Below are 10257 nucleotides of genomic sequence, written 5' to 3'. Positions count from 1 at the left end.
ATCGCACCTCTTTGCCGCCCTCTGCGCTGGCTTCCCATAGAATTTTAAATCAAAGTCACGATCTCGGTCCTTATCTTCAAGGCAATCCACGGCCTGTGACCAGGTATCTAAAAAAACCACATAAAGCTCGGCGATAAAGACCATGGTCAATAACTCTGCTCCTCGTGCCCAATGGAGCTCTCTAGAATAAGGGTAAAGCTCATCTGAGCAGGAGACAGGGCTTTCCCGGAGGCACTCCCAGACTGTGCAGTGTACTCCCCCAGGAACTAAGGCCATCACAAACCTCACCACCTTTCGTTCCAAGTGCAAGGCGCATTTCTTTGATCTGCCTCCTTTAATATAAATATATAGCAACAGTTTTAAAAATATACCCTAAAACCCTACCAAAACAAGACCCTCCACTGCACACATCTCTCCCCCTGGGGAGAGAACAAATAACACATGACAGATGTGAGTCACATTGTGCTTAATGCATACTGGATCTCAGATACTATGGCGATTAGCACAGTATAGGAACCTATATAGAACAGCTTTGACAGCCTCAAAACAGTTGCTTAGTCATCTGTAGATTCCGTCACAAAATCAACATTGCTTCATTGTCGAATCATTCTGATCCTTGATATTCAAAAAAAAAAAAAAAAAAACCAGAATTTTAAATCCCTCTTGAGAGTATCTGGATCAACACACTGGGAACAGGCAAGTTCAACTCTCCAGCAAAAAAAGCATGAGGCATTGTGGCATTAATCAACCTGATTAATGTAGTGGCCACTGGCTCCTTGTAACGGGGCGGGACTCACCCCTGCGGCGCCTCCTGCTGGTCATCCAGGGAATTAGCTCGTCCAGCTTCCACAGCGCCCTCTGCAGGCCGGTGGCCCGCTGCTGCTTGTCCCCCGTGTCCCTCCCAGACCCGGTGCCCCGTTATCTGGGGTGCTGCCCCCTGGCAATAACCCCTTTCCCTCAGGGTCTCCCCTCCCCAGGGAGCCCCCACCCACTATCCCCACCTCGCCTCAGTATAAAGCTACTGCCAGTCATTGTCTAGGCCCCACGCCCTGGGGCAGACTGCAATACCAGCCTACTCATCACCCACAAGGTTGGGTTTGGACCTGCTGCCTTTGCCTACCCCTGGGCTGCCCTCTGCAACCCCCAGTACCCATTGGCCTTCGGCTTTCCGGGCTGGAGCCTCCCCAGCTCCTCTGCCTTTCTCCAGCACTGCTCCGCTCAGGTCCCTGCAGCCAGGTCCCTCCCTCTCAGAAGCTAGAGGGAGTCTGTTAGCTCCTGGCTCCCAGCCTCTTATATAGGGCCAGCTGAGGCCTGATTGGGGCGTGGCCCAGCTGCGGCTGCTTTCCCTGCCACAGCCCTCTCCCAGGGCTGTTTTAAGCCCTTCAGGGCAGGAGCAGGTGATCACCCCGCTACACTCCTAATGCCTATTCTGTGGGGCATGGTGTGCCATGGTGTGCCAGCTCAGTTAGTTTGTTTCCTTTGCATAGAGCTGATTCTTTAATTCCTCTACAAACACAGCTGGGTTCCGATCCCCGCGCTCACACTAAGTAGCACCTTACCCCTCCAGCAGTGCCAGGACTACTCTAGGAGTAAGACATTTAGGAGTGAGGGTGTCAGAACTCAGCACACACGTTCCTTCCTGTACTTTGCCCACTCATTTGTCATGATTGGAAATTTATCTTCACTCAGACACTCCTGACAGCAAGCAAACCTCTGGTTGTGGTGAGCTACGCAAAGCTATATATATACACACAAACTCTTACATTCCTGTTACTATTTATATAGTGTTACAGATGCACATAGAGTTTTGCTACTCCGAGCAGCTTACCGTCTAAGGGCCTAATCTATCCAGAGTGCTTCTACGGCTCCCATTACCATTGTATTTGAGTCCGTAAGGTAAGGCAGTGCTGTTATCCCCCTTTTATAGCTGTGGCACAGAAAGACTAAATGACTTGCCTGTGGTCACACATGAAGTCTGTGGCAGAGCAAGGAATTGCACTCTGGTCTCTCAAGTCCCAGACTAGCTCCCTAACCACTGGACCACCCATATTCTATGTCAGCACTTACACACATAGTCCCAATGAAGTAAACTTCCTTGTGTGTGTAAGTGTTTACAGGATCAGGAGCCAGATGCAACACAGTAGATGGGAGGTGACATAACAGTGCCAGCTCATTAGGGAAGCTTGTGTTACTTCCGCAACTTTTCCATTAACCTTTTTAAAAAATGCTCATTTGCTTTTATCTTAGCTTTTTAAAATATTGCAAAAGTAGGATGGATTCTGCCCCCTTAGACATCATTCCAGTGGTATATAGGGGCCACAGAGGAGCCAGCATAGAACTTCCCCCCACACATGAGTAGTGTAGCTATGTGCTGCTTCCCTTCTCAGGCCCCAGTGTAGTTGGTGGGATAGTTGGTGGGGCCATGCTTGTAGTGCTTGACGTTATGGGGGGATTCTGGGCTGTGAAGTAGTCAATAGGCAGCCTGGGGAAGGCTGCCATAAGTTAGAGCAGCCCCTGAGGCTTCTCTAACTTACCCTGAGGGGTGCTTCTGCCACCTTTGCTCTCTTGGGCTGCGCTTTCTGTGCTGCAGCTCTCTGGAGACATAGAACAGAATCGAGCCCCATTCCTGGAGTGGAGGTCTGACTACTCCAAATTTGCCTGGTTTAAGTGTAATTTCAAGCTCATACCAGGTACTTTGGAAAAGGGCTTAAGATTCACAAATCTTTTGAGCGAATGTGGCGCAGTTCTGAGCGAACCTGGTTGTTCTAGGCACTGTTATGTCACCTCCCATCTACTGGTTGATATTGCCTTGAAACTATATGACATTAATCAAACGAAATCAAGTGACACTCGGTAGCTGTGGTTGTGTTTTGCTTTGAGATTTTGGCTCAGTTTGAACCTGAGTCTTGGGATGTGACTGCATGTGGATTAGAACATGAGCTCCTACCTAGCAAAACCATAACCCTTCACACTCGCCTGATTATGAGTGACGGTTGTAAAACATCCCCAAAACAACAACACCTCCAACAACAGCCTTCACTTTTGTTTGTATGGATTTTAAAAAATCCATGGAGAAAAAGCCTACAGGCCAGATTTTACCTGGTCCTTATAGTGGTGTAGAGTCAGAGAAAACCCAGGAGTAATGGATCTAGACTGTTCTCAGTGGTAGCAAATGACAGAACAAGGAGTAATGGTCTCAAGTTGCAGTGGGGGAGGTCTAGGTTGGATATTAGGAAAAACTTTTTCACTAGGAGGGTGGTGAAGCACTGGAATGGGTTACCTAGGGAGGTGGTGGAATCTCCTTCCTTACAGGTTTTTAAGGTCAGACTTGACAAAGCCCTGGCTGGGATGATTTAGTTGGGGATTGGTCCTGCTTTGAGCAGGGGGTTGGACTCGATGACCTCCTGAGATTCCTTCCAACCCTGATATTCTATGATTCTATGATTCTATGAGTAAAAGGAGCCTGCCCAAACCAATTGTGCATCCCACAGAAAGGCCAGGATAGAACTGCTTAAAAAGAAAACATTGGGTTGGGGGGCGGAGGGGGTTATATGGGTTTTTTTTATTATTTTGACTGCTTTCAAACCTCTCAGCAATTTCTACCCACTCTGTAGAGATCCTGATGAAGATTTTTAGGTCGGTGCTTTCCAGTGGTTTCTTTTCTCTCCATCATAATTTTATGAAAAATGTAGTAAAAAAAAAATGAAAAATGTTCACCTCTGAAAGCCAGGCAAAACAGCAGTCCCTGCATGAGGGGAGTGCAGGGGCTGCTCTGTGCCTAAGCCCTAGGGGTGCGAGATGCCCCAAAGGGGCAAGCGAATGGCAGGGAGGAGCTGGGGCCCTGTTCCTGACAAGCCCTTGTGCATTGAGCTGTAGAGCTAGCCAGCTGAGCAGGGGAGGGCAGTTAGCTACAAGCCGTAAAGGAGCAGAGCAGTAAGTGTGCTACCTGTACGTGCCCAGGAGCTCCAGATGGCCAAATCTGACCACACTTTGGCTCCTCTCCACATCCCCTTACACTGGGCTGTGTCAAGGTGGCCAGATGGAACGCTATAGGCTAGCCTTTCCCTCACTTGCCTAGGCCAGGGTGGTTAACACTGATGACGTGCTGCATGTCTTGTTCTCATCATTGGTGGCCCCACCAGGGTGCTTAGCCCTCCTGTTCAGAGCGCTTTGCTTTTCTTCCTTTCCTGGGCCTTCACTTCCGACATTTGTTTACGTTATTCTCTTTGTTCTCGTGTCTTTAACTTATTTATAAAAGCGAGGGCCATTTGCACCGTGACTTCCTGTTGTTTCCAAGAAGTGTCAGACAGGTGCTGCCCATGTTCTGATGAGGAGTCTGACTAGCTCCCTTACTCGCCTGAACTGCTACCTCACTTCACTGAAACGATTGGCTTCTCCGGGTGAGTAGCTGGGAACGGAGGGTAGAATCCAAGCCCTAAGTGAGAGCAACAACAGTGCATTAAAGGGCAACAGTATCTATGAAGGGTCCAATTCTGATTTCTCCCCTCCCCCCCGGTGAGTCGCACCTTACTCCGTGAGTATCCCCGTTGACTCCAGTGAGCAAGGGGACCACAGGCTGGCCCTACATGATGGCTACTTTTAGGAATCTGCCTCTGTAGTCCCCACTAGCACCTGGAGTTTTGCTTGTGCCTTTGCTCTTCAGTTTGATGGGGAGCATTTGATGGTGGTGGCGGCTTTGGGACTGAGCAGCGGCTTTGTTTTATTAAACAGGCAACGTGGTTTAGGGCCAGCTTATGATGCCCTCCCCCAGTGAGTTGTGCTAGGCTGCCCTGAAGTCAGTGAGATTTCTTGTGGAGGATGGTGCTCTTCCCCAGGAGTGAGGGAACCAGAATCTGGCTCCCAGCGAACAGGGCACAAGGCTGGCAGGTAGAAGATCTGGGCTCTACCCTATCTCAGACACGGGCTTCCAATGCAACTTGGGGCACTTCACCTCCCTGTGCCTTATACTTCCCATCTCTGATATTTACCTGCCTCCGTGGGATTTTATGAGAGTTAATTAGTTAGGATCAAGTTTTGCTCGGCACTTACCAGGGTGCACATTGTGGGGAGGGCAAGGACTGGGCAGAAGGAACCTCCCCTCCCCTTGCATAGGTCACATAAAGACCAAGCTGTAACGATGCTGCCTTTGGTGGGACACTACTGAGAGTCTCTATTCAGGACAAATTGCTTTTTTGCACTGACAAACAGCTATTTCCCACCAGGTTAGAGTCCCCCTCCCCCTGGTCATAGCATAATGGGTTAAACACAGAAAACTGCTCAGAGTAATACAACATACCAACATTGTTATAAACTGGACTTTCAAGCTGATACAGTTTCTGCTGTTCTTCCATTGCTTTTTGGACTTGGAGCTTAAGTCTGGCAGTTTCTTGTTGCATCTGGTGAACCCTCTCCTCAGCAGCCAGCTGTTTCATGCACCTTCTACGAGCCCTTTCCTCTCTCTCAGCAGCTTCTCTTTCCAATTCAGCCATGCTTTCTTTAGCTTCTCTCTGTCTTTCAGCAGCTTCCTTCTGTCTCAGGGCCGCCCAGAGGATTCAGGGGGCCTGGGGTCTTCGGCGGCAGGGGGCCCCCGCCGCCGAATTGCCGCCGAAGACCCGGCACTTCGGTGGCGGGTCCCGGGGCGGAAGGACCCCCCACTGCCGAACTGCCGCCGAAGACCCGGAGCGGAAGAAGCTCCATGGACCCGGGCCCCGCGAGAGTTTTCCGGGGCCCCCGGAGCGAGTGAAGGACCCCGCTCCGGGGCCCCGAAAACTCTCATGGGGGCCGCTGCGGGGCCCGGGGCCTGGGGCAAATTGCCCCACTTGTCGTCCCCCCCATTTTCCCCCCCGGGCGGCCCTGTTCTGTCTTTCAGCGGCTTCTTTTTCCAGCTGGGCCAAGGCTTGCTTCTCTCTCATTCGAATTTCTGCCAGTTTTTGTTTATGTTCCAGTTGCAGGCTCTCTCTCAGGGCTTGCAGTTTCATTGCTTCTGCTGATGCTTTCTCTCTCATGGTCACTGATCTTTAACCAACAAAACTCTCAATACCAAAATTCCAATTTGGATAGCGAGGGGTTCTGATCCAAAGCTTAATTGACCTGGTTCTGTGGATCCTAGCACGACTACGCCGCTGCAACAAAGCTGCCTGTGGCGGGACACTACTGAGAGTATCAGTTCAGGACAAATTGCTTAGAGCAGGACAGCCCAAAGCTGGAGTTCCTTGTGCTAAAATTGGTCAAAGGAATCAATTACATACAGCAATGGCAAAGTTCTTGGTTCAGGCTTGTAGCAGTGATGGAATAAGCTGCAGGCTCAAATCAAGTCTCTGGAGTACAACCACAACTTGGATGGGTCATTCTGTCCTTTGTTTAGAGCTTCAATGTAGCAAAGTTCCTCCAGAGGTAAAAAGCAGGATTGAAGCCAAAGTGGAGAGGTTTCCAGGGCCTTTTATATTCTTTGCCATGTGGAAGGACCCTTTTGTTCTTACTGTGGAAAATCACAGCAGGAAGGTGGAGTTTGGAGTCACCTGGGCAAGTCACATGTCCATGCATGACTCAGTTCTTTACAGGTAGAGCAGCCATTGCTCACGTGCTACCTTGAATGTTCCCAGGGAGGCTCCTCATATGTGGATTGGAGTCTCCCAAGGTCCATTGTCAGTTAAGTGTTTCTTGATTGGGAACTTAATCTGAAGATTCCTTTATCAAGAAGCTGACTAAATGCTTCACTAATGCTATTTAAAATCAAACACATTGAGATACAAGTACAGATAGCATAATCATAACCAGCAAATCATAACCTTTTCATAGACACCTTACTTGATCTCCTATGTACAAGATTTGGTGCCACTATGGAACCTTGCTTGCAACAATGATCTATACGGTCACAGTTTGTATTAATAATGTCAAACAAGCAGATTAGCAGTCTACTGCCTCTCTGAATGTGGAGCATCAAAGAGATCTGGGGTGGGTGGGAAAGTGGTGGAGCTGTGACCCTGCCCCCTTACATACCAGCTTCTGGAGTGGGCCTGGCATGTGGAGGAAGCTGGATGCATCCCATCACAGGTTTAGAAGTGCTTGCGGTTCCCGTGCACACCCACGAGCTCCAAGGCACAGTCTCTCATGTGGTAGTGCAGGTCCTCACCATGCCCAATGTGCAATGGAGCCCTTAAAGTTTGTGAAGCGTTTGGAGCGCCTCCGATGGAGAGAAGCATTCCTATTCCTTATTGAACTAAAACAGTGCAGGTTGTACTCTGCGCAGTGAATAGCATGCTTCAGGGATTTTTTTAAAATAATGTGGCTAATTGGGAAACGGTGTGAAAATTAATCCTGTGTTATACATAACTGGGAAAATGACTGGTGCTCAGTGTGGCCCTGTATTGGCCATGAGTCCCCAAAGCCTCCTGCTTTCTCTGACGCTTCTTCCTCCATAGGACATGGGTGCCATTTCCCCCCTATCTCCCTGCCAAAGCACTGGGACAGCAGGCAGCGACAGAAAAGCTTAAACAGGTTGTTAGCCTACAGATCCATTAGGGTTTGAAATCAGAAGTCGGGTATGTAGGCAAAGAGTCGGGGGAGGGGGTCTGTTAAGCATATGGCACTACTCATGCTGCCTGTGGTAGATCTGTGGGAAATGGGGAAAGAAACCTGATCACAAAAACAGACAATTAGGAGAAGGCAGCATCTTGTTTATGTCACAGATTCTCTGATTTATGTACTAGGTCCCAGTCACAAAAGAGTAGTTCTCAGATGGGCCCTGTGGAAAGAGAGTGTAAACTCGATTAGACTGTAAGCTCTTTGGAGCTGGACCCATCCATTTGTTCTGTGTTTGTACAGCGCCTAGCACAAAGGGGTCCTTGGTCTATGATTGAGGCTCCGAGGCACCCCTGCAATGCAAACCGTAAGAAGTCACAAACTCAATGGGCCTGATCCTCCACTCCGTTACACCAGTTTTGACTTCAGTGGAGTAGCTCTGGTTTAAAACCACCTGCAACATGGCAGCATCCACAAACTCCCTATGGGCTAGCTTGTGTAACTGTCCTGGTGAGCACCCATTCACGTAAGCAGTGCCAGTGAAATCAAGGTGAGGAAGGGCTGCACAATCTAGCCCTGTGTTGTCAGACCTTTACCTTTGCTGTCACATTTTTAACAGTCTTTTACAGCTGCTAACTTTCCATCGTGTCTTTTGATTCACAGGAAACACAAATCGGGAAAAGCTATCCTGGGGTTTCTGCACACCACTGCGTCCCCATAATGAATGAATCCAGCAGTCCGGAAGTCTGCTCCCCATCAATGCCCTATGAGGACAGCAGGATACTGCTGGTTGTGTGCTACAGTATTGTTTTTGCTTTAGGCTTGCCAGCAAATTGCTTTACTACATGGCTAACATTTGTACAAATCCGAAGGAAGAATGTTCTTGCCATCTACCTTTTTGGCTTATCGCTGTGCGAGCTGATGTACTTGAGTACCCTGCCCCTCTGGGCTATCTATGTACAAAACCAACACAGCTGGGAGATGGGATCAATGGCTTGCAAGCTAACAGGATATATCTTTTTCTGCAACATATATATCAGCATTCTGCTCTTGTGTTGCATTTCTATTGATCGCTACGTAGCAGTGGTGTATGCTTTGGAATCCAAGGGAGCAAGGCATCAGAGAACTGCAATCTTCATCACATTCTTTCTCTTTTCTGCAGTTTTAGTAATCCACTGCCCAGTATTTATTTTACAGGATGGTGAGCAGACGTCAAACCGTACAACCTGCTTTGAGACTTTACCACTCAACTTACAATTGGCTTATTTCAACCTTGCCAGGTTCCTAATTGGATTTGCCATTCCTTGCACAATCCTCATTTTCACAAACTACAGAATTTTCCAAAGTACCGAAATAAGCAGCAGCTTGGACAAACGCCAAAAAGCCAAAGTGAAGTACTTGGCTATGGCCATCATCACCATTTTTCTGATCTGCTTTGCTCCCTACCATTTGGTGCTCCTGATAAGATCCATACACTTTCTTTTGCATCAGAAGGACTCATGTTCATTTGAACAGCACATATATTCTACTTCTGCAGCATTTCTGTGTTTATCCACTGCTAACAGCGTTGCTGATCCAATCATCTACGTATTGGCTAGTGAACATGTTAGAAAAGATTTCTTCAAGAGTCTGACAAAACGGAGATATCAGTCATCCATCAATACCAGCCTCAAGTTGAAAAATTCAAAAGAATCACAGGAAGCAGCACAGACATCGGAAAATTTAAATTTTACCACACTTTCAAAGGAACAGTAGAGGTTTCAACCATCAACAGTGCCTTAATGAGGGTTCTGCTGGCAGTGATTAAGGTGTCCCCCAAAAGAGACGGAGGTCACATGTTTGGGGCATCACAACATCTTGATATGGCTTTGTCACAATGCATGACGCCAGCACTAAGTTCCTGGAACCTATGTCGGAGGAGTACTAATGCCTATCAGAAGAGGGATCTACTGTCTACCTCCCAACTTACTTAAACCACAGCCCACCAGTATTTTCATTCTAAACCACGCTTTGCAAGGAGCAGCTACTGTCAATTGACTGGTTTCCTGAAAGTCAAACTAAAACTTGACAAATTTATTCTCAGGGCGCAATCCTTTTCTCGTACACTTTCAGCACCAACTTTAGCTTCTAAGGGGACTTTGTAGTTCTAATCGAAAAGGAACATCTCAGGGTTTACATGCATGCAGTAGCATTTGTAGTTAAACACTGGAAATGGTGGACCCAAATTAAAGCCCTGTAAATATTTCTAATAAGCTTTAGACATTTGGATTTAATTTACCTGACATCATCAGGGGAAGGCAGAAATCAAGAAGAGTTCCTTGCGTTAAGAGTTACCATAAATTACCAGCTTAGAGCATACAGATAAAACCCCTGCATCAAGCTACTGTACAGGTCTGGAATTCATGGAAACATATATTTCAAATGTTTGATTCTTTGTTTGTTCAAATCTTGTACTGTACTTAACAAATCTTGCAAGACATAGCATCTAGTACCTTTATGACTATTTTTGATGATTCCTGCACAGTTTGTTTCAACTTGAACCTTATAACTGCAGGGTTTGGCTTGGCATCAATCCCTTGCAAATAGAACTGCAGGGTCTAAGTTGTGAGCTGATCTTTCAGTATTAGTGTTTGGTCCAGATCCTAGCAGACAGGAGTCCACAGCACTGTTGGCTGCCTTATTAAAAGCAAGGTATTGAGACACTGAGACTGATCTACCTTCTGGCACTACTTAAGA

The 10257-nt window shown here is 47.7% G+C and overlaps 1 protein-coding gene across 1 annotated transcript; it reads left to right on the top strand.

The window, feature by feature from the left end:
• The first annotated feature begins 8241 nt into the window (after positions 1 to 8241).
• GPR132 (G protein-coupled receptor 132) lies at positions 8242 to 9276 on the top strand. The gene has a single exon (XM_026654320.1). It carries the CDS (start codon positions 8242 to 8244, stop codon positions 9274 to 9276), a length of 1035 nt encoding a protein of 344 aa, XP_026510105.1.
• Positions 9277 to 10257: the final 981 nt, after the last annotated feature.

Source organism: Terrapene carolina, unplaced genomic scaffold (genome assembly GCF_002925995.2).
Source record: "Terrapene carolina triunguis isolate 2854851 unplaced genomic scaffold, T_m_triunguis-2.0 Scaffold189, whole genome shotgun sequence".
Lineage (NCBI taxonomy): Eukaryota > Metazoa > Chordata > Testudines > Emydidae > Terrapene > Terrapene triunguis.
Note: the sequence above shows the minus strand (reverse complement) of the source record. Positions and strands in the feature narration are given on the sequence as shown.

What these genes read in the sequence shown, in the direction of transcription:
- GPR132 (XM_026654320.1), top strand. Translation starts at nt 8,242, where the DNA reads ATGAATGAATCCAGCAGTCCGGAAGTCTGCTCCCCATCAATGCCCTAT.